At 39.4% G+C, this 24,963-nt stretch overlaps 1 protein-coding gene across 5 annotated transcripts in view; it reads left to right on the top strand.

Moving 5' to 3' along the window:
* The window catches only part of SLC38A1 (solute carrier family 38 member 1), an 86,909-nt gene extending 80,165 nt beyond the window's left edge, over window positions 1-6,744 (top strand). For 3 of the 5 annotated variants that reach the window (XM_017945823.3, XM_009180569.4, XM_017945822.3), the window contains one exon: window positions 703-1,970. In XM_017945823.3, the coding sequence (XP_017801312.2) occupies window positions 703-804 (102 nt within the window). In that variant the 3' untranslated portion in view covers window positions 805-1,970. Of the gene's footprint in view, window positions 1-702 lie in introns of all 5 variants that reach the window. The other 2 variants (XM_021922241.2, XM_021922242.2) reach the window with 2 other exon arrangements.
* Window positions 6,745-24,963: the final 18,219 nt, after the last annotated feature.

Raw genomic sequence — 24,963 nt, 5'->3', positions numbered from 1 at the left:
ACCAACAGATCTCATGAGATGTATTCACTATCACGAGCACAGCATGGGAAAGATCTGCCCCCAGGACTCAATTACCTCCCACCGGGTCACTCCTATGACGTGGGAATTATGGGAGCTAAAATTCAAGATGAGATTTGGGTAGGGACACACCAAACCATATCATCATCTGTCCACCTATGGCCTTCATCAGCCCTTCAGGTAACTTAGTTTTTGACACCTGTTTCCTATTTCACTTAAATCTATTTTGCTTTTGTATGTTTTTTTCCACTTTTTCATACAGAAATGTTTGCTTGCCAGTGATCAGCTAGGTTGGTAGGTAATGAATAACAAAATGACCTGGATATTTTCTAAGGCCTTTTTTTCCCCTTTGGTTGTAATATTAGTTTGAGAGAAGCCATAAGGGTACCCAGTCATTTGTAGAATGGATACACACACTTGAAGTGACCATGAAGTCAAAGAATGGGACATAGAGGACTACTCTGCTTAGCTTGTTTTTTTTTTTTTTTTTCTATTTTCCCATCCTTGCAGAATCGGATTCATACAATTTTAGAAAGATTCTCACAGTTCAGCCATGGTTGTGACAAACTCTGAATACCAGGGGACACAAAGGGAGAGGGAAAACCATTCTATTTTTTTTTCCCCAGGTACATGTGGAAAATTTTTGCTGCACTGAAAATAACCCTTGCCTTTCTCTTGCTCCAGGCTGCCGCTTTCTTAGGCCTGGGGGTGTTGTTCTCCTTGGTCAGCATTCCCTTGGTCATCTATGACTGGGCCTGCTCATCGAGTGGCGACGAAGGCCACTGAGACCCGCCAAGAAAAAGAAACAGCCCTGTTGTCTACTCAGTCAAGTCCCCACACATCAGCAATCTCTCACCACTTATTCTGCAAGTTTACAGAAGCAAACAGAAATGTACAGAATACTTAAAATGGAATAATACTTTGGTTGCAAAACAGAGACGTGTTTCTATAATGCTTCATGTCCCTCCAAGATTTGGGATCAATTTAGGGATTGTGAATTTTTTTTTCAGTTTTCATACAATCATATTTCCCAGTACTTTTCGCAGTCATTTTTTTACCCGTCTAACTCTATGTTTTGTGGCTTCCCAGTCTCTTAGAACTTTGGAAACATGATATGCAATCATGTTTATTTATTATACATCCAGATTCTGAAATAATTTTCCTACTGATGTTCAGCTCACACTATCTGTACCTTTTTAGAAGAGAAAAGAATCTTGAATTGTATATATTTATTTTGCTTTACAGAAAAAAAATGGTTTCGTAAATAATTTGCCTATTTTGGTTAACATAGCACACAGAGATAATCATCTGAAAGTTATAGGGCACTGCCACTGCTGAATCAGAGCATGCCCAATATTTGAGGTGGCTCTGATCACCTGGCAGCTGAGCTCGGGTAGTCCAGTGGACTAGCTGGTACCACATCCATTCCCATCCAGAGACATTCTCTGGCAAGTGTTCTCAGCTGAAAAGTCATTGGGGATGATTCTTACCTTGGTAATTAAATGAAGCTACACATTTGGGTAATCTAGCAAATGAAATATTGTTTCCCTCTTGGCAACTTGTGTCAGAGTTACTCTGGTCTGAGTCAACTTTCACTGGGGAAAACCTATAGAACCTACTGCAAAATGATTGTCCAAAATGCCTAAGAAAATACTACTCTGATGCGTTTAGCCTTCAACCCTGCCTCGCTGAAGGGAGAAAAATGTTTTAGTACATTACAGGCCCAGCAGCTTTTATTCATGTCCACCAGCTAGTTGCACAGAGAATCATGTGTACCTAAGTAAGGATGATCTAGGATAAGTAACCCCTGTTTTATATTGAGTACTTTAGGGAAGTCTTTAAAAGACTTGTTTTATATCTATAAATCTAGGTTATTACAAATACAAGATTTTTGTACCTTAAATAAGCCTCATTTCCATTTCTTCTTCATTAATTCTCCATCTAGTCTTGTGGGAAAAAAAAAATACCCTCAGAGAAAGTCTTTGTGAAGAGCGTCTGACAGAATCACTGAGTACCTTCCTTCCCTCAGATGAGGAAGACAAGGGGGTCTCAGTGACTGTGCTGTCTCCTCTTCTCTTCCCCAACCAAGGACTGTGCCATTACTGCCCATCTCAACTGTCCATGCAGGAGGACAGAGTTGCCTGGTACTCTTACCCTAGTCCCTCTCCTAAAGGGAGCACGAGGAAACTGAAGAGGCTGAAAAAGAGGAGAGTTTGTAGCTGAAAAAGGAATAGGGATAGCAAGGAAACCCAGAACTGCATTCCCCTAAGTGGGGCCATGCCCTGTGATTGAATTGTCTGTAGCTTGCATATGGTGAGAAATGTGCATGCTCCGTGAGCTGGCCTCTTGAAACAGGACTTATGTTTCCTCTATATTCTGGTTGAATTTTCCAAACACATAATTTCACTGAGCACAGATTTCTTATCCAGAGATAAGTAGAATCTAACTGCAGACTGTTTGCAGAGTTTCCAGGCACTTAGCCATGTTCTCTTCCTGACTCAAATCCCCAAAGGCCTTCACTCTCACTGAGAATCACACTAATGTCCCATAGATACGGCAGGCATTGAAGCACCTGTCGTGATCCTCTTGAGGGGAGAATGAAAGGTTATTTTCTGCATTGCATCATCATAGCTTTTAATATAATGCTACAGAATCATATCCACATTAGGTCAGAGTTCAGATATCTAGATATGAATACCTACCCTAGCCATATCTATGGTCATCTCTGTCCTTTTCAGCAATGTTTTCCATATTATATAAGCAATGACAGAAACAGAACAAGCCAAGATTCAGTCGGTTCTTGGGAGCTTGTCTAGAGCACCAGTAATGAAATAGCCAGGTAGTGGGATGACCTTACCTTTAAAAATACATAATTTCGTTCACAAGCTTTATTATGCTACTTTGTATTTTCCTTGTTACTTTATAGCAATTCATTTTACACTCACAAAGTCAATTTAGAACATTATCATTAACTGGGATGTGTAGGATATTTTTGGGCCTCTGGGTTTCACGTGTCAATACAAGGAATATTTATTTAAAATAGATTTGTTTAGAGGAGGCACACTGTTGTTGCTGTGTGTGATACCACACATATTTTTAAAAACCTTTGTATGTTTATCTAAATTTGTTGTTGACTGAATGTAATAGACCTACTGTGATTTGTCAAATATCACTGATTAGTTACATCCTTTGTGTGGGATTAGCTGTAAAGTGTACTGCTCTTATTCTTGTTCAGAATAGTGAATTGGTAGCCAAAAATACATGTATCACAGATGTTAGGTCGAATTTAAACAGCACAGTCAAGTGCTCTGGAAGTTTTTCTGCTAAATTAGTAGATTAAAGAATACTATACCTTAGCCATGGGAAGCAGCACATTTTCCTTTGGTAGGTAGGATCTCTATACTAGTGAACAGTGCCAGTTTCACACTTTGGATTTAGAACTGTTCTCTAGTTATTGTAACACAGAATACTGTCAATCCCTAATTTACTTAATGTTACTTATTGGAAGTGGGGCTGTTGAAATACGCACAGGAGGGAAACCTACTCTGTTTAGGCACAGGGAGCCCCAATATATAAGGAGATCATATTCCAAAGGTTGTCAGTTGATCAGTTGATTGTTTGCAACCTGGAATGTATTTTCCTTTAGAGACCACGTTATCCACGGTGGTTAGGCCCCTAGAGCAGCTGGAAAAGATGATCAAACCCATAGTTTAGCTGAAATCGAATAATGTAATAGGTTTGCTAAAGAATCTAACCATCAAATATAATATTGTTTCCAGGGAGGGTGTTTGTTCAGAGTTGCCTGTTAGTAGAATCTGGACTGTCCATCCCAGCCACATCCCACCTACTGGACAGTGGGGGTAGAGATGCCACCAGACTACAGGTGACCAGAGTGGCCTGAAACATGGTGTCCAGCAAAAATGGGGAGGAATAAGTCCATAACTGCCAGAAAGCCTGATGGTAGAAGGAGGGTGAAGGAGGGTGAAGGGGCCTCTCATGGGTCAGAAACCTCCAGGGACATCCGTCAGCTGCTACCTCTGCTGTTGTCTGGATGGTTCAGGCATAGTCTGCCTTCTTCTGCTTGTCTGACTTTTGGCTCCTATGGCCCATATCCTGCCCTGCCCACCACAGAAAAGGATGCTGCTGCACAGCTTCCCCCATGTACCAGTCATTGAGGCCAGCGCACAGCGCTTTTAATGTTTTTAGTGCTAGTAACCATGTTTTAACTCTCCAGGAATCAGCTGGGAGGTTAGAAAACAAGAAAAAAGGAAAAAAAAAAAGCTTTCCACCCACTTTCCTTTTTTACAGGTACAGACCCTGTTGAGAAAAAGAAGCACCCAGATGGGTGATGGTGATAGGGCTTATGGTGGACACAGGTTGTGGTAAGATTCCTCAGTGTTTCAGAGAGCACCTAAGACTGTTACCCTGAAACTGACTGCTTTTTGGAGCTTGATTCATGCCTCTAAGCCAGTGGTTCTCAAAGTGTGGCCCCTAGACCAGTAGCATCAGCATCATCAGGGACCTCATTAGAATGCAGATTCTCAGCCCCCTCCCAGACACGGTGAAGTCAGAAGCTCTCAGGGAGGGACTCAGCAGATGATTCTAAAGTGCATCAAGTTTGAGAATCACCCTACGTCAATGAGTCTCACTTTTACTTCCCATTCATCCTACCTCACAAGATGATTGCTAGGACTCATGGTGCAAGATACAGGAGAAAGGCTTTAGGGAGGGGAGGAAAGGAGCCTGGCGGCAGGGGTCTCTGCAATGGCAAGAAAGCGAGTGAATCCAGGGATGCCACCTGGTCATCCCCTTCTCGTTGAAAATACCAGTGCAGGTGCACATCCCTAAACACAAGCTGCTTGCACTCGGTGTTACCTCGGGCTGAGGCATGATAACATTTTATTTTTTAAAGCTGAGAGGAAATGAAAGTGAGGCTTTAGTGGGGGCGGGGCAGTTGTGAAAGAAATTAAAAGAAAAGACCCTTTGTAAATGCAGACTTAGAAGAAATACTAAATTTGCCAGAAGTAAGTTCTCCAGTGTTTGTGTTAATCGTGTGATGATAATCCTGTCCTCCTTTTAAAGCGAATTCTCTACTGAAAGGTCTGCTCTACTTAAGGAGCTACAAACTGCTCTCAAAAGAATGAAATAGTGAGTTCCAATTCAGTGGGGCACGGTGTTGGACTAGGGCACATTTAGTTGGAGTCGGGGGGAGGTCAGGAATATGATCAGATATTGGATTTTATACCTTAGAGTGAAACCTGTTTGTCTCTCTCAGTTTATCAATTTAAATGGCTTTAGGCTTAGAGGGGGTGTAAACTTTAAGAATATAATTTAGGCTTAGAGGGGGTGTAAACTTTAAGAATATGATTCTCCCATTCAAATTCACAGCAAACATCTAGCCACCTTCAAAACAAAGATACAGACCATCATTTAGCAATACTAATACATGATTTTCCTTGGGGATGGCAGGTTTGAAAATTCTTTAGCAACAGGACATACTTCCCCTAAATTACAGTGAATTATTTATAACGAGATAAAGCTTTCAGGTACAAACTGAAGGCAGGGTGTCTAACAACTAACAACTATCACTAAATCTCAAAGAGAAAGTTCTTGCAAAATATGTAAAGTTCACAAGGTGCAGACATTTTCCTTCTTTAGGTTTTTATCTAAGGAAGGGCTATGAAACTGGGCCCATCTGTATACAGGCTCGAATTTACATTTTTAAAGGAAGAATCTATGCAGCTGAGGCTTATTGCAGGAAATACTTCATTTGTATGTAAATATTATTGTAAATAAATAGGAGGCTGTATATTTTTGCAGTTGTTGATCCACACTGAAATAGAAGTCTCTAGGATCTGCATATAAACAATAAATGTTTCCTAGATATTAGTGGTTTTGTTTGGGAATTAGAAAAATTTACATTCTCTCCCAGGTAACATAATTCTCTCAATGTAAACTTGGAACCTAAAACCCTACTTAATTGTTTAGAGAAAGAAATGTCTGAGAAATAGTTCCATTGATTTCTTGTGCTGGCATTAAGATCAATTATTTAACAGATAGTCCTCTGAGATACAAATAAGGAATATTTAGACACAAATCCTTGTCATATAGAAACAGATATACCCAAAATGACAAATTGTTTCTTCATAATGATCTTCCATTGTTAACACTGATACCACTACATAGTATATGTGAAAACAGAAGTTGGAGAGAAGAATGTTTTTTTCACAATTGAATTGCTGCATTTCTCAAACTTTGGGATCTATGAAAGCGGGGAGAGGGAACCTGAATATGAATTATGAGCACAAATTTGAAGAAAAGAAAACAAAGAACCATTATCTAATCACGCTTTGAAAGTCCTGCATGTTTGCCTTTTTTTTTAGTGTTGACGCCAACATAGACTGTCTTAGGTAATTTCTTCCCCAAACACTTGAATCTTGGTCATTGGTATGTAATCCACTCTCTAGAGTCCAGTGTACTTTAGACTTCATCTGAGTCCGGTACGTGTAGCACACTACTGTTTTATTAATGTAAAAACCTTGTAAATGAATTTCAGATGGGTGATTTAAGTGAGTCACAAGTCACAAAACTTTGCTATTCATAGTTAATCAAATAGAATTGGGTTTTTTTCAGGGTGTGGTGTAAATAAAGAAATGTAAGAAGTTCTCTTCTATAACTGCTCTGTTAACATAGTTTTTAAACATTAAAAAATGTGAACTAAAAATATTTACAAATTTTGTACTTGTTCTTTTGCAATGCAATACTAAACTGGGGCAGTTGAGTACTATATACACTATTCAGGATTTCTGGAGAAGGGTTGTACACATTTGTCAGTGTTCTAGATCATAGAAGGTTATATATTTAAGAACCCTAACATAAATATTTTTTAAAATACTTCTGATAGAAATCTATCTGGCCTGAAATATATACTACATTTCTCCATTCTTCATAATCAGAGTATATTGACCATAATATTTTCTTTTTTAAGTCAAGTTTATGTTTATAAGTATAAATTTCTGCCCTATGTTGTAGGAAGGAGTTGAGTCTTCCTCTACCCACGTTGCTGCCACCTATAAAATAGGAAATTCTATCAACGCTTTCTTTTCTCAGTAACTATTGGGTCAAAGCTAGTGCAGCCTCTTGTCTTTTCTTTATCCATCATCAGCTCCTCTCCAGCATCTTAGAAAGGCTTTACCAGATCAGCAAGATGGCCAAAGTCTGCTATCCAAGTTCTTCTTGTGGACAGGGCTAGCACAGGAATAGCCTGGGTCTTTTACGGTGTGGCTGGGGATGAAGACCCCCTTGATGAACTCCTCTGGCCTGCCCAGGTGACAGCAGCGCATTCTGCAGGGCCTTGGTGGCACACATGCAAAACTCAAAGTAGAAACCTGGGGCACGGGAGTCCAAGTCATGTTCTCCAACCTAACTTCATTCAGAATAAAGCTGATATTTTTATCCTTACATGCCTCCTATGCCTACTTCTTAATTGATCAAAACCCCAAGGGCAAAGGGTGTGAGTAATTATCACTTTTAAACTCAAGCAGTGGTAAAAGTTAAAAGACTATTGAGAATCTGAGCAGATTTTGTTCCAAATCGAAAGGACCAGTCCTGCAGTGCCTTTGATAGTTCTGGCTTCTTCCTTCTACTCTCCCTCCACGAGTCTTTGCTAATACTGTCCTATTCCGTCCTTTTTTACACAGAATTGCCAGGGAAGAACTATTCTCCCCCTTTCCCATGGAATAAACTGTGGGCTTGTATTAGTCAGGGCTCTCCAGAGGGACAGAACTAATAGGATATATGTATATATGAAAGAGAGTTTATTAGGGAGAGTTGGCTCACACCATCACAAGGCGAAGTCTCACAATAGGCCATCTGTAAACTGGGGAAGAAAGAAGCTGGTAGTAGCTAAGTCCAAGTCCAAAAGCCTCAAAAGCAGGTAAGCTGACAGTGCAGCCCTCAGTCTGTGGCCAAAGGCCAGAGAGCTCCCGGCAAACCACTGGTGTAAGTCCCAGAATCCAAAAGCTGAAGAACCTGGAGTCTGATGTCCAAGGGCAGGAGGAATGGAAGGAGGCACCCAGCATGGGAGAAAGATGAAAGCCAGAAGACTAAGCAAGCCAGCTTAGCCCATCTTCTTCCACCTGCTTTGTTCTAGCTGTGCTGGCAGCTTATTGGATGGTGCCCACCCACACTGAGGATGGGTCTTCCTCTCCCAGTCCACTGACTCAAATGTCAGTCTCCTCTGGCAACACCCTTGCAGACACGCCCAGAAACAATACTTTACCAGCATCCTTCAGTCCAATCAAGTTGACACTTAATATTAACCATCACGGGGCTTAATGATAACTTTGCAAATCAGATGTCCTGTTTTCTTACTTTCTAGATTTGTAATTGTGTTTTGCCTAGTTTGGAAAGGGTGGATGAGGCCCAAATAACTAGGCCAATTTTTGAATATCAATTTTTAAAAATCTTTTATTAGTTTACATGTTAGGCTAATCCAAGTTGGTAGAAAAATCTGCTCATTGGAAGAGTCAGTACAACATCAAAATAACCTGCCAAATTATCCAAATGTATTATAAAGCCATAGCACTTAAAACAGACTTGAACTGGGTGTAAATAAATAAATAGATCATAGTAGTGAATGCATAAATGACCCAAATAATACCAGAAAGGTGGTCTTTCAAATCAATGGGGAAAAATAAAGATTGCTTAATAAATGATAGGAAAAAATACATAGTTTTTGAAGAAAATAAAACCAGATTTCTATATTACCCCTTATGTCTAAAGAGAACTTAGATATGTTAAAGACTTTAAATAACACATGATAAATCTATTTTTATAAGCATGAAATAATGAGTGAAATAAACTATGTGTCAAAAGATTGAGTTAGCTTATTAATTAAGAAACAAGTAATTTGTTTAAAAATTGGTCCAAAGGAGAACTCAAAGAGCAAATACATATATCAGCAATCAGGAATGCTAAAATGAATTTGCTAGTAGATGCAAGACTGGCCTGTCCACAGAAGGAAATTAATTGCATCTTAATCAGACAGAATTATTCTGTATGTCTGGACAATAATCATTTCCATCTCTCAGTTTTCCACAATTTAGAGGGTTATAAAGTAGCTCAAAAACCAAAAAAAGGGGGTGCGAGGCAAAATTCTTATAGAATCAGATAACCCAGAAGCAGCATATAATATTTCGTTGAAAGTACACCTACCCAGTAATCTTTTTTGCTTCTTTTAAAGTCTTTCCAGTTTCCCTAATAACTTCCCCTTTGTGACTATAAAAATCTCAAAGATTATTCTTGGTCATAAAAAGAATGGTCTCATTAGGCTTGGCCTGATTATTTGCATGGGTGTGGCAAGAGTGTTAATTAACCACATAAGCTTCCTTGAGTTTGCTTTGCAAATCTACAGCTATGTACTATTGAACAGCTACTGGAACCATAGAACTGCACTTTTAAAAGTCTCTGTGGGGTAAGGGGGCAGTGGGTTGAGGGGGGAAAAGTCTCCATCATTTGCTAGCTCAGGGCTAGGAAAGCAAGCCTGAGACACTCCACCATATTCACCTATACCATCTGTAGATTTGGATGAATTCCTCTCGACTTGAGTTCCCTTAAATTTACTAAGGTTCATGACCTGCCAGGAAGTGCTCTTTGTCACCACCCTTCATAACAGGATCCTATAGACCAGTTTAGGTACTAAGCTATAGGTTACAACCCTGGGAGGTTGGTACTAAGCCAGGATTTTGTAGGCATTGGCTACGGAAGTAAAATTAACCTTTGTTCCTTGGAGTTGTTTGACATACCTGTTAAATGACCATCATCCTCACATAACAATCTTCCAAGTAAGGCCATGGTGACATTCAATTTTGTCCAGTTATGTACCGGGAAAGCAAAAGACTCTTGTTGAACCTGTGCAAATAACTACATTGCTGTGAAAAAGGTAACTCAGTCACAGTGTTTAAACTCAGGGTGGGGGAGAGTTCAGTGAGAAGCCAAAAAAAAAAAAAAAAAGTTTAGTTTCATTTTACAAAATCAGAGTCTACTGAATTGTTGTAGACTGAAGATAGCCTAAGAAGAAAGAGAAATGGCTTCCTTATATATCCAGCAAATATAGCCTTAAAACAACATCAATACAACCACAGCAAAAATTTTCCTCATCAGCTCATTCTGTCCTTTGTAATTTTGTTTTGCTGAATTTTGGATTAGCATTTCTGCATTTAGAAAGCTATGTGCTTCTGCATTGAAAAGACTCCTGTAAATTCATACTCATTACACAGGTACAGACTGAAAATTGTCTAAATACCATCAGCTCAGGGTTTGTACACAAGAGTCTATTCTTTGAATAGACTTCGATAATTTTAAGTTTTAAGCGCAGTCTTTTTCCATGAGACTCAAGAACCAAATTTTGACCTATAGTTAATAGCAGAGACTAAGGAAAGTTTCAGAAAGTAGAAACCTGTTTGATAATAAGACCAAAAGGTTGTAGTTAATTTACCTCAGTAACTAATAGTTATCCATCATATCTTAGGTATCCTTATCGATAACCTTGAAGGACCATGTGGTATTCCACTGAAAGGTCACCTAATAATGTGTTTTGCCCATTTCAAAGTCCTTCGCATTTTTTCTGTTGCAATATGTATATATATATATATCTTATATAGATAATACCTTGGAGTGCAGAAGACCTTTCTTGTTACAAAACATAGGAGCCACAGAGGAATTAATTGATCAGTAAATATTTTGAAACTCTGTATGACATATAATAGTGCTAACAAGTAAAAAAATCTGACAATCCAAATGGGATGCAAAACTAACATTTGCCACTCACATGTTGCAATGGATGGGACCTGCCTCTTTAGTTTGAGGTTCAAATTATTCAAAGTATTCCCCTGGCCAAATTTCCAGGATGCCTAACACCTCTTTCTTTCCCACTTCCAAATGGTGCAAGAACCCAGAGGTGTCTGCTTCCAAACTCCAGGCAGAGAGAGAACTGGTGAATGTAATCAGTTCACGGCAGGCTTCTTTCCCACCTCAGTCACTTCTGTCACTGTCACATGATGTCCCTGTTGAACACCGGCCCTGTGCAATGTTACATCTATGTCTGCTGCTGCAATCATGTCCTCACAGGTCCACAACTCAAGGAGGGCTGAAGCAGCAGAGGAAGGTTGACCCCAATCCACACAGTGCTATGGTAGCTGTCACTTTCGGAGCCCAAGCAAGGAATGGCTCCTCCGTTTGCCACCAGCTCGCTCCCAATCCATGGCCTCCCTTCTGTCTGGCTCAGGAGGGACTTTTGTTTACAACTGCACACTGTGTTAAAACCAACCTCTCACTTTCCCCCAACCCATGGGAGTTGAAACTTGATACTGATTCCAGGTTCTACTCCTGGTGTCTTCACGGTGAGTTCCCCTGTAGAGCTCTTAGGACTGTTTCCTGCTCCTTCCACGATTATCTTCATCCACAAGTGAAGTATAAAAAGTAGCAAAACCCAGAAGGGAAAAAATTGAGTAGGAGACAATATTATTTTCCCAGGAGCCATCCTGGTGCCTCTTCAACTTTGCCTGACTCAATAATCTTTGGTGCAGAAATGTCTGACTTGGGGCACTCATGTTAAACCTCAGAAACACTGTCACATCCTTCCTTTGGAGTGATGCTTGCCTGATTAGCTCCTTTTTTAAAAATCCCCTTTTCAAGAAAATTTGGCTCCTACTGTCTCCTTTTTTAAAAATCCCCCTTTCAAGAAAATTTGGCTCCTATTCAGAATTTAAGGGCCATTCGACTTTTCTCTTGTTTAAAAGTGACTAATTGTCTTCACAAAGAAGCACCTAGAAGCTTCTTAAAGTTTCCCTAAGCAGCCCTTGGCTACGTAGCATAAAGCTAATCTCCTTAAAAAATCAAGAGCTTCTAAAAATCACTACGAAGGAAAAAAATAAGCTGTAGAAATATAAAAAAGGAGCTACCAGAAAAAGAAATACAATGAACACTTGAGATGTGTTCAATCTAACACTCTAACTCTTAAATACATGCAAATTAGAGTATCTGTATGATACCTTTTTATTTATTTTTCATATTGGCAAAGACCAAAGTGGTTGCTGTTATAGTTCTGGCAAGGATGTAAGAAACAGGCATTTGTGTATGCAGTCAGTGAGAATGTAAACTGTTGCAACCTTTCTGGAGAGCAATTTGGCAATATCTGTGAATATTGTAAATGCTCTTTACTTTTGTCCCATCAATTCTGTGTCCGTGAATTTTTCTAAACTCACAAGAAAGTATAAGAACACATGAACAATAGAATGTCAGATTCTCATCTTGTCTCTTTACCTCAGTTCATATTCCAGCCTCTCTTCTTTTATGTTTCTGTAGTCCTCCTAGCTGTTTCTTCACCACTTCTCTTTTTTCAATAAGCTCTTCAACAGTCCTTAATATTTATACTTCCCCCAACTAAACCCAGCCCCAGCCCTGTTTTCCATATTCAGGCTCCCAGTTAGCCCAGCTCCCTACCACAGATAGAAACTAGAGATGATATTTTACCATATGCATCAGAAAATATTAATTGGTAATTTCCTTTTCAACTCCAGTTTGTTTCCTCATAGCCAGTTTCAAAATGATAGTGGTAGTTTTTATGAAATTCATGAATTTAGGACAGCTTTAAAAAATAATTATGCTAGGGCCCTACCTCAGACCAATTAAATCCTAATCTCTAGCGGTATAGTCAGAGATATTTTCAAAATCTTCCAGGGTGGAAAGTGGGAGGAGATAGAGGATCAGGAAAAATAACTAATGGCTTAATAGCTGGGTGACAAAATAATCTGTACGACAAACCCACATGACACAACTTTACCTATGTAACAAACCTGCACATGTACCCCTGAATTTAAAAGTTAAATTTTAAAAAATTATTTTAAAAAATTACTCCAAACTTAAGATGAAGAGAGGATATAATATGAAACTGGGAAATTGTTTACCAGTCCTAGCCAAGGATTATTTAATTATCTAGAGGAATGTACTTTTGTTTGTTCAGATTTTTATCTGGTAGAGATGCAAATGATTTCTGCCCAGTAGAAAAATAACCTCAAAGGTTTGTATCTAATTTAACAATTTTGTTATATTATTCTATTATTTCTATATGCCTATAAACATCCAGTTCTTCAAAATACTCTGAGGTTTTTTTTTTTCTTTGAGACAGGGTCTCACTGTCACCCAGGCTGGAGTGCAGTGGCTACAACACAGCTAACTGTAGCCCTGACTTTCCGGGCTCAAGTTATCCTTCCACCTCAGCCTCTTCAGTAGTTGGGACAACAGACACCACTACCACACCTGGCTAATTTTTTTTTTTTTTTTTGTAAGGATGGGGTCTTACTAACTTACAAGAAGGTATAAGAACAAGCAATCCTTCTGCCTCTGTCTCCCAAAGTGCTGGAATTACAGGTGCAAACCACCACACTGGGCCTCAAAATGTTCTTTGAACTAGTTTTACCATCCTACTTCAGATTGCCTGTGTGTGGCCTTTGTCATATCATTTTTCTTAAGAATATTATCAGCCACGCACAGTGACTCATGCTTGGAATATCGGCAGGAGGATGACTTGAGCCCAGGAGTTTGAGACCTGCCTGGGCAACAAATTGAGACCCTGCCCCTACAAAACAATATATTTGTTAATTAGCCTGGCATGGTGGTATGCACCTGTGGTCCCAGCTACACGGGAGGCCAAGGCAGGAGGATGGCTTGAGTCCAGGAGGTTGAAGTTGCAGTGAGCTGTAGTCACATCACTGCACTCCAGCTTGGGTGACAGAGCGAGACTCTGTCTCTTAAAAAAAGGAAAAAAAGAATACTATTCACAGGATGTGAAATTCTCATCTCTGTTGTGACATTTGATGTTGTCATACTTGCTGCCCCCATGGTATTTATTATCTTTGATCATCAGCTTTTTATTTTGTTCATGATATGGGTACCCTGGACATAGAGTAATTTTTTGATATATTCTTGATGGGCAAAAAATGTCTTATATGAAGATAAACATTGCAATTCCAATTTTTGGAAACAATAGGCAGGCCAAACAAAACGTGTCTGAGAGCAGCACAGGCCCCCTACCACCACCAGTTGGTGACTTTTTCTTCAGTCAGTCACACTGGAAGCAAACTAGATCTGTATGAACAGCTCAGCACTTGGAAATTGGGCATTAGAAAAAGTGTTATATATCATCCCTACCTTTTGAAAGGATAGCTCTTCTAAGTAGTTTAGAAGCATACCTTTCTGCCTGGGGAAGCCGCTTGCTTTTACTTTTCAAACATCAAAGTTTTTATTTGAGGTAAAGGTTTATTTTCCTGTGGAATTCGGATGGTTTGGAACAGCATGAAGAAAAATCTACTTTCCATTCAGAGTTTTCAAAGACCCTTTTGACAGTCAAACGATGTCCTTATTCCTGGATCTGTTCCCCAAGAGATTTTCAGTGGAGCCCACTCTGTGATGTACGTGCCGGGTATTTAGCATTTCCCGCCTTACTTAACCCGTGACTGACAGGCGTAAATGGCACAGCAGCCCCGCCACTGATGGGGACGGTGTGGAGATGTGTTTGGGTGTCCACTGCTCCCCCGTGAGATGGAGCCAGTTTCCCTTTCGGCTTTGCTGGATACTGCATCCTTCCGTGCATGGCTCCTTCCCTTCCCAGCCTCATTCCCTGACCCTCTGTGAATTCTTCTTGGGAACACTTCCTAATAAATCACTTTCACATACATTCTGTCTTGGGATTTGCTTCTGGGAAACCCAACCTAAGACGTTAAATGTGCCTCAGTCCACAGTACCTATAGGTTATATTTAAAATGATCATTTTCCCCCTATTGTTTTGAGCTTTCTTTTTAAAAAAAATCCTGATTATGGGTTTTGTTTGTTTGTTTGTTTGTTTTTTAGTGTGGGGTTGGTGCCGGCCTTAGCTAAGTCCTGTGGACCTTCTTCCCCTTGTTCAATATCAAACATATAGAAAACGCTCCTTTTGGAATAAAATTCCCCTACCAATCTCCCAAGGTTCTTTCTCTGAATGACATAACCACGTAAACCATGTAAACAGCATATTCTGTCTGCAGTGTCTGTTCACCTGGGACCTAGCATGGGATTTCCAAACTGTTCTCAGGAATACCCCATAGTTCCCCTCTCAGAATTCTCTGAAAACTCTTGTAGACCACATCCTCTTTTCAAATAATGCTCTCAGGGGACACTCACTGCATTGTTTGTGTGTGCTGTGTGGAATGAATGGCAAATACTTCACCACCTTCACATTTGAAATGACCAACTAAATAATCAATTCTTCCAGTAGTAGGTCAGTAAGTCATATCATGTGATTGTACAATTCCTCCATGGCTCCACGACTTCCCATATCAATCAGAGAAAAAACTGAAGCTTTTCCCCAGATGGTCTTCCCGTGATCTCTTCCTCCCACACCCTGAAACTCCCCACCACGGCCACCATCACCCAAACTGGCCTCGTTCCTGGAACATGCCAAGCAGACTCTGACCTCAGGGCCTGTGCACTTGCTGTTCCCTCTGCTGTCATCCTCTTCTCATGCTTATTCATGTATAATTTATTCTCACTGCCCTCAGGTCTCTTCTCAGATGTTACCTTCTCACTAAGACACTCTCAGAGTATTTCATAACAAATAACAACTTACCTACCCAGCTCATGCATACTTCACTCCCTACTCCCTATATCCTTTCTCTTGCTTTATTATTATTATTTTTTTAGTCAACTCTGGTCTTCATCTGAAATGCTTTAGTTTGCTTAGTTATTTGTTTATGGTCTATGCCTATCTAGAATGTAAACTCTGTGAGGAAAGGGTTTATTTTGTTCACTGCTGTCTCTCAGCACCTGAAACAGGGTAGATGTTCAACTAAATATTTGAGTGAATAAATACAAGAAAGAGTTTACACTAAGTCACATTTCATCTTTAAAGTGGAATAATTAGACACAGGATTCAACATCATGTTTCCAGATTTGTTTTTCTTTTCTCTTTACAATTGTTTAATTTAATTTAAAAATATATTTCTTCCCGGGGTTTCAAAAATTATAGGTTCCTCCTTGCAAGAGATATATTAAGAAATGACCAATAATCTTCTCTCTTATTATCCCACCCACTGACACAATCAAAATTAATACCCTTTTCCCCACTGCTCACACAGCAATACATATCTACCTAAAGACACATAGTTGTAGGGCTGGATTTGTTTGGTTTGTCATTAGAATATTAGACTGATACTAAATATCAATAATATGATTTTCAGGGTAGTGGTTACACAAATGGATTCTAAAGTCAGACTAGTTGGATTCAAATTTATTGGATTGGCAATCTTAGACATGTTATTTGATGCCTGGTTTTGCCTTTGTAAAATGGAAATAATAAGAGAAGCTTTCCATAAAATTGCTGTGAGAAGTAAATGACATTAATTAAAACAACAGCAACAAGTTAGAATGGTACACATCATGTTTAAGCATAAGTAAATTATCTGATTCTTTTCCCACTTAATAGATTTTGGATATGCCTCTGAAACAGTACCTACAGATTTAATTCACTCTAGGAATACTTGCATAGCATTCCCTGGTATGGATAAACCAGGGATATAATTTTTTTTAATCTCTCCTCTATTGAGAGACATACAGATTTTTATAGTTTTAACCAGTACACACAGTGCTGCAACAAATATCCTAACCATAGGTGCTTGTAAATTGATGCATTGTTTCTCTAAATATCCCAAAGTAACTCATAAAATCCTAAAAGTGAGATTGTTTTTGGTATTCAAAAGGTCTGTGCTTATTTAACATTAATAGAAATTATCAAATTACTTTTTAAAACTATTAGTAATAATCCACAAATACACAAATAATAAATATTTGCCCCTTTTCTTGCACCCTCACCAACACTAAATGCTGAGACGCTTTTAAAGTTTTGCTTAGTGATGACAAAAACATGGAATCTTGTTTTCATTTTATTTTAAAATTGTAAACCATGACTGATCATTGCTTCATGTGTTTACTGGCAATTCTCATTTCCTTTCCTGTGAAATATCTCTTCATGTTCTTTATCCATGGTTTAGCAGGGTTGTCTTTTTTATTTTTAACTCAGTTTATATAAGAGGAACAAAGGAACACTTGTTTTTTGTTGTTTGTTTGAATTTTTGTTTTTTGAGACAGGGTCTCACTCTGTCACCCAGGCTGGTGTGCGGTGGAGCAATCGTAACTCACTGCAGCCTCAAGCTCCTGGGCTCAAGCGATCCTCTTGCCTCAGCCTCCTGAGTAGCTGGGACCACAGACACATACCATCATTCCTGGCAAGAACATTTGTTTATGATTTGTGTTACGAAATATTTTTTCCCAGTCTACTGTGTTTGGTTTTAGACTTTGTAATATCTCTTGCATCCTTTTATTTTATGTTTTCATGTAGTCAAATTTATCTATTCTTATTTTAGGGTTTGGGGTTTTCTGTGTTTCTTGTTTTTGTAAAGAAATTCTTAGTATCAAGTAATAAGAATATCTTCCTAAAATTTAATCTAATGAGTTTATTATCTTGTTTATAATATTTAAGATCTTCAAGCCACCTGAACAATATTTTTGTATGTATATGAGGTGAGGGCATAACTTTTCTTATAGATGGATGGATAATTGAGTCAGCACCATTTATTATATAAGCCACTCTTTGCCTGTTTATTGATGAAGTTTTCAAGTATATTTTGGTTTGTTTCTTGGCTTCCTCTTCCAGCTTCTTACTAATCTTTCTAGTCCTGTGCTAACACTGTCTAGATTACAGTCATTTCATATTGTTTCAATAATTGATATAGCAAAGCTCTCTCAACCCTTCTTTTAAAAAATTATTGGTCACTTTTAAATATATAATCTTCTTTCTTGGTGCTAAAATAATTTTGTGCAAGTTTTTAAAGCCTGTTTGGATGCAGCTAGACATGGAAATAAATTAACCTTGTTTATTTGGGAAAAAGAGACATTTTTCTTATATTGAGTCTTCTTCCCATCTAAAACATGGCATGTCTCTCAATTTATGTAGATGCTATTTTGTATCTTTCAGAAAGAATTTAGTCTGCTTCATATAGATACTATACCTTTCTTTTAAGATTTATTCCTGAGAATTGTGTCATTTTTGTCACAATTATAAACTGAATATTTTTCTCCTTCTCCATTTCTAACTGATTACCAGCAGACTCTAGATCCTTTATGTTATTATGTCAGGTAGAAGAAGCATCTTACTTATTTCCAACCTTGTCAACTTATCACTGACATTCTTTTTTCCTTTAAAATTTGCCATTATTCCAGCTCTAAACACTTACAGTAAGTTTGAAAAGCTAGGTCTGCTTTATATTATGTGCTTTATATATAACTCAAGTGATTTTCCCTTGCAAGAAAGTTTAACAGAAGGCCGGGTGTAGTGGCTCATGTTTGCAATCCCAGCACTTTGGGAGGCCAAGGCAGGTGGATCACTTGAAGTCAGGAGTCCGAGACCAGTCTGGACAATGTGGCAAAACCTGGTCTCTACTAAAAAATACAAAAATTAGCCAGGCATGGTGGCACGTGCCTGTAATCCCAACTATTCGGGAGGCCGAGGCACAAGAATAGCTTGAACCCAGGAGGCGGAGATTGCAGTGAGCCAGTTAGCGGAGATCACACCACTGCACTCTAGCCTGGGTGACAGAGCAAGACTCTGTCTTAAATAAATAAATAAATAAATAAATAAAAATTAACAGAGTCTTTAGGTTTTATCTATGAACCAAAATGGTATGTTACAAATATTTATGAGAAGAAACTCTAAGAATGCAGGATTTGGAGTTGGACCTAGGATTACTTTACATCACACAATGTGGTTAAAAAGACTATTATGTGACTAGCACCTGTCACTTTGCTGTGTCCATTTATAGATCCCCTTCAGTAGTATTTTCATAACTCAGCCCCCTAATTCAAGCCATAATGGCCTCAGCAGCAAGAGCAGATGGGAAGGGAAAGAGATTCAGCATGAGGATTGGTTCTTGGGGGAGGCCATCCAGCTGTCAGTTGAGGAGAGGTTCAGGAGGCCCATAGGGACTGTCATACCAGCTTTAGAGGTGATGGCCTTCTGTTAGAGGTACTGATTCCAAAAGGAAAGTGGCTAGGTTCCTTGTAGTGATGAAACTGCAACAGAAAGTCAGAAGAAACTCCTAGGTCAGGATGACCATAAGCATTGGCAAGGAAACTTTTCCAAAGACAGCGGGTCCACAGTCAACCATACTGAACCTCAGGGCAAGTCTCCAGTCCTAGAAGGGATGAGAGTAGTCAACAAGGTACTGATTGGAACTTAGAAACCGAGGCTGAGGCAAAAGCCAGTGCCACCAGCTGAGGCAGCAAACAGGTACAGCAATAGCAGGATCTGATAACAAGGTGGTCTGGGAGAAACTCTGGACACAAAGGCTGCCAGTACGCCATCAGACCCTGGGTCTGGCCTCTTAGTTCCTTGACCTCCTCTCCTTCAGTGACTTTGTACTCCATGCTAGTCACTCACTTGCGTCATAATATCTAGACCTTGTCATCACCAACAATTGCAACTCCTCCATAATCTCAGTTCCATATATCCTACTTTCTGACCACCACTTCCCATCTACATAGCTTATTCTTTCTGTTACCTGAATGCCAGTTCTCATTCATTTTTACCAGATGACGTGTTCTCTGCATTCTCACTGCCCCTTACACCTTTTATGCCCTTTTTACTTCTTTATCCAGCTTAAATTCCACAAACAATTATTATACAAGAGTATCTTGTTTTATTACACTTCCCTTTATTGCACTTAGCAGATAGTGCATTTTCTACATATTGAAGATTTGTGGCAACTCTGCCTTGAGCAGGGCTATCAGCACCATTTTTTCAAAAGCATGTGTTCACTTAGTGTCTGTGTGTCACATTTTGGTAATTCTTGTACTATTTCATACTTTTCCAATATTATTACATCTGTTACCATGATCTCTGGTTACTGATCTTTAATGTTACTATTGTAATTGTTTGTGGGACACCACAAACTGCACCCTTATGAGACAGTGTACTTAATTGATTAATGTGTGTGTTTTGACTGTTCTACCAACTAGCTGTTCCCATTTCTCTCCCTCTCCTCAGGCCTCCCTCTTCCCTGAGACCCAACAATATTGAAATTAGGCCAATTAGTAACCCAACTTCTAAGTGCTCAAGTCAAAAGAAGAGTTGTGTGTCTCTCCCTTCAACCCAGTTAGAATTGATTAAGCTCGGTGAGGAAGGCATGCTGACAGCCAAGATAGGCTGAAAGCTAGGCTTCTTGCACTGAACAGTCAGCCAAGTTGTGAATGCAAAGGAATAGTTCTTGAAGGAAATTTAAAGTGCTACTCCAGTGAACACACCAATGATAAGAAAGTGGAACAGCCTCATTGCTGATAGAGAGACAGTTTTAGTGGTCTGGATAGATCAAACCAATCGTCACATTCTCTTAAGCCAAAGCCTAATCCAGAGAAAAGCCCCAACTCTCTTCAATTCTATGAAGGCTGAGATAGGTGAGGAAGATGTATAAGAAAAGTCTGAAGGTATCAGAGGTTGGTTCACGAGGTTTAAGGGAAAAAACCATCTCCCTACAATAAAAGAGCAAGGTGAAACAGCAAGTGCTGATGGAGAAGCTGCAGCAAGTTGTCCAGAAGATCTAGTTAAGATCACTGATGAAAGTGGCTACACTAAAAACCCATTTGCAGTGTTGACCAAACAGCTTTCTATTGGAAGAAGATGCCATCTGAGACTTTCATAGCTAGAGAGGAGGAGTCAATGCCTGACTTCAAAGCTTCAAAGGACAGGCCGACTCTCTTGTTAGAGGCTAATGCAGCTGGTGACTTTAAGTTGAAGGCAATGTTCATTGACCATTCTGAAAATCTGAGGGCCCTTAAGAATTATGCTGAATCTACTCTTCCTATGCTCTATAAATGGAACAACAAAGCCTGAATGACAGCACTTTTGTTTACAGCTTGGTTTACTGAATATTTTTTAGCCCACTGTTGAGACCTACTGTTTAAATGAAGACTCCTTTCAAAATAGTGCTGTTTATTGCCACAGCACCTGGTTACTCAAGAGCTCTGAGGGAGATGTACAAGGAGATAAATGTTGTTGTTTTCATGTTGCTAACACACCATCCATTCTGCAGCCCATGGATCAAGAAGTCATTTTGACTTTCAAGTCTTCTGATTTAAGAAAAACATTTCATAAAACTATAGCTTCCATAGATAGTGATTCCATGGATACATCTGGGCAAAGTAAATTGAAAACCTTCTGGAAAGGATGCACCATTCTAGATGTCATTTATAACATTGGTGATTCATGGGAGGAAGTTAAAATAATAACATTAGCAGGAGTTTGGAAGAAGTTGATTACAACCTTCATGGATGGCTTTGGGGGGCTTAAGACTTCAATGAAGGAAGTAACTGCAGATGTGGTAGAAAAGTAAGAGAAGTGGAGCCTGAAGATGTGACTAAATTGCTGCAACCTCATGATAAAATTTGAACAGATGAGGAGGTGCTTCATATGGATGTGCAAGGAAGTGGTTTCTCGATATAGAATCTATTCCTGGTGAAGGTGCCCTGAACATAGCTGAAATGACGACAAAGAATTTGGAGTATTTCATGAACTTAATGGATAAAGCAGTGGTAGGGTTTGAGAATATTAACTCTAATTTTGGAAGTTCTACGGTGGGGAAAATGTTATCAAACACCATCACATGCTACAGAGAATTTTTTTCTGAAAGGAAGAGTCAATCAGTGAGGCAAACCTTATTTTCGTCTTATTTTAAGACATTGCCACAGCCACCCTGATCTTCATCAACGACCACGCTAATAAGTCAGCAGCCGTCAAGGTTAAGGCAAAATCTACCAGCAAAAAGATTACAACTAGCTAAGATGATTGCTAGCATTATTTTTTACCAATAAAGTAATTTTCAATTAAGGTATGCACATTTTTAAGACATAATAATATCACACACTTCCTATACTACAGTATAGCGTAAGCTTTTACATGCACTGAAAAACAAAAAAAATCATATGACTCATTTACTGTGATATTTGCTTTATTGTGGTGGTCTGGAACCGAACCCACGATACCCCCGAGGTATGCCTCTAATCACTCTCTTGCATACTTGCATATAATTCCCTTGCCCCTCTTTCACTTCATTGTACTCATTTGGCAAAAGCACAACTCTTGTCAGACTGGATGTTCTTCTCTGTTCACTCCTCTAGATTCTCTCTCTATCCTTCTTTGCTCTGTGCCCTAGGAGGCTGCCTTTTATAGATGTCTTAACAAGATTCTCCCTCCTTTAGCTATTAGTTAGGTTCAGCCAATGAGAGGCACCACTAGGAGCGTGGAGGGCAAGAGAAAGAAAGGTAGAGGTATTGATCTTCTGCTCTTCACAGTCAGGCTGAAGTTTCGCAATGGCTGAGTTTCTTTAAGGCCACAGATCTGAATGTGGGACCTTTCTCCTACAGGGTTCTGATAACTGCTCTTGCTCTTTTGGCCTTGTGGTGGAATGTCTCCCTGCTGTTGCTAACCCTGGAGTGTTTCATCATCCTTGTGGGATCCCCATATCACACTCCTTACCTTCAAGAATTGTCCCTTCATTAGATTCTCTTCCATTTTAACTCCTCTTGAAAGTGTCTTTTCTTTCCTCCTTGGGTTAACTCCAGTTTTCAGATACTCTGTGCCTGCTCCTGTGCATCCAAATATGGCTGGAGAAAAACTACAACCTCCTAATGAGTTGTAGTTAAAATTTATGACCAGGAACTATCACTGTGCCCCTAATGGCTACAGGTAATGATACCACATATGTCAAGTTCATTAATTCCCTTACTCTCTATTTCATACCTTCTTCTCTTTTCTTAAACCCCAAAATTTCATCCCATCATCACTCTTAACAGATGATTTTATTTCCTACTTTCCTGAGAAAATTGAAGCAATCAGAAGACAACCTCCCCAACTCACGCCATCTCATGTACCTAACAAGCAGCCTCATCTCCCACATACTCAGCTTTTCTCTCTGGTACCACAGATAATCTATTTGTACTCTATATAAAGCTAGTCTCCACACTTGTGGACTGGACTCCAACCCCTCTTATCAAATCAAGGACATTGCTCTAGCAATTTTTCTTTGTCTCTCCACAGCAACAATCTTCTCTCTCTCCCTTCTTCTCTCTCTCTCTCTGATCATTGTCATCAGTCATATTAGCATTTATATTTCTCTCATTTAAACAACAACAATAACAACACCTCTCTTATTCCCTACTGTCCCATTTCTCTTCCTTTCCATTGGCAGCAAGATTCCTAGAAAGAGTTATCTATGTTTACTGTTTTCAGCTGCTTTCCTTGTATTTCATTTGAACCCATTCCATGTTATTAATTATAACACTCAAACCTTGGGCCTTGACATATCAGCAGCTTTTGATGCTCTCCCTCTTCCATAATACTCTCCAAACGTACCACCTTCTTGGTTTTTGTCATACCTCTTGGGTTGCTTCTTCTCACTTTCTTTTGCTGTTTGTTTCTCTTAATTCATCCTCTTAATGCTGTAGTGCCCCAGTGCTCAGACTTGGACCTCTTTTTCATCTACATTTTGATAACCTCAAGCAATCCCATGTCCTTTAATAAATTCTATATGCTAATGATTGCCATTGTTATGAATCTGTTGAACTCCAAGCTCATATGCCCAAGTGCCTACTCAACATCTTCATGTGAATGTCTGATATTTCCAAAACAAGCCTCTTGATTTCCCTGTTCCCTAAACTAGTTCCATCCATAGCCCTCCCTATCACAACTAATGCCAACTCCAATCTTCTAGTAGCAGACGAAAAGTTGTAGTTATTCTTGACTTTCCCCACCAGTACCCCTTATTTTGTCTCCTATTATCCTCCTCGCTCAATTGGTTCCAGTTACACTGGCTTCTTGGCTGTTCTTTAAACATGCCAGGCATACCTCTGCCATAGAGACTTTTTTGTAACTTATCTCTCTGGGTAGAATGTTTTTTGTGTGTGTGTGTGTGTGTGTGTGTGTGTGTGTGTGGTGTACATGTGTGTTTTGAGACAGAGTCTTGCTCTGTCACCCAGGCTGCAGTGCAGTGGCATGATCACAGATCACTGCAGCCTCAATCAAGTGGGCTCAAATAATCCTCCCACTTTAGCCTCTCAAATAGCTGGGACTATAGGCATCCACCACCATACCCAGCTGCTTTTTAAATTTTTTGTAGAGACAGGCCTTGCTATGTTGCCCAAGCTGGTCTCTAACTCCTGGGCTGAAGTGATCCCCCAGTGTCAGCCTCCCAAAGTGCTGGGATTAAAGGTGTGAGTCACTGCACCCAGCATAGAATAGACTGCTCTTTCCACAAATATCATCTGGCTACTTCCTCTTATCCTTTTAATCCTTACACAGCTCTCACTTTCTCAATAAGACTTACCCTGACCATTCTATGTAATAATGCAACTTATGCATACAGAGACACACACACACAGATACATATCCTTAGCTCTATTTTGTCATCTTCTCAGAGAACTTACCACCTTAATTATAAATATTGTTTGTTGTCTATCTCGTCTGCTGAAATATAAGCTCTACAAGGGGATGGGGGATCCTTCTGCTTTGTTCACTGATATATCCCAAGTTCCTGGAACAGTTCCTGGCACATAGTAGGCACTCAAATATTGAGTAGGCACAAAAATATTGTTGAAGGGATGGAAGGTAAATTAAATATTATTAAATCCTGCTGGTATGGAGGAGGAATCTAAGTCTGTTTGTATCCTGCTTATTTCAGATAAAATGGGATCAAGGACCGGGTCAGACCTTATATAGAGATTCTACCGGGATAGGTCTGGATAGGAGAGTCTAGCCGAGGTAGAGGTAGGTTTAGAGAAAGGGAAAAAAGGCCAGCAGATCTTTCC

The sequence above is a fragment of the Papio anubis genome, chromosome 9 (genome assembly GCF_008728515.1).
Source record: "Papio anubis isolate 15944 chromosome 9, Panubis1.0, whole genome shotgun sequence".
In the NCBI taxonomy this organism is placed as follows: Eukaryota; Metazoa; Chordata; class Mammalia; order Primates; family Cercopithecidae; genus Papio; species Papio anubis.
This window is presented reverse-complemented; position numbering and strand designations above follow the sequence as displayed.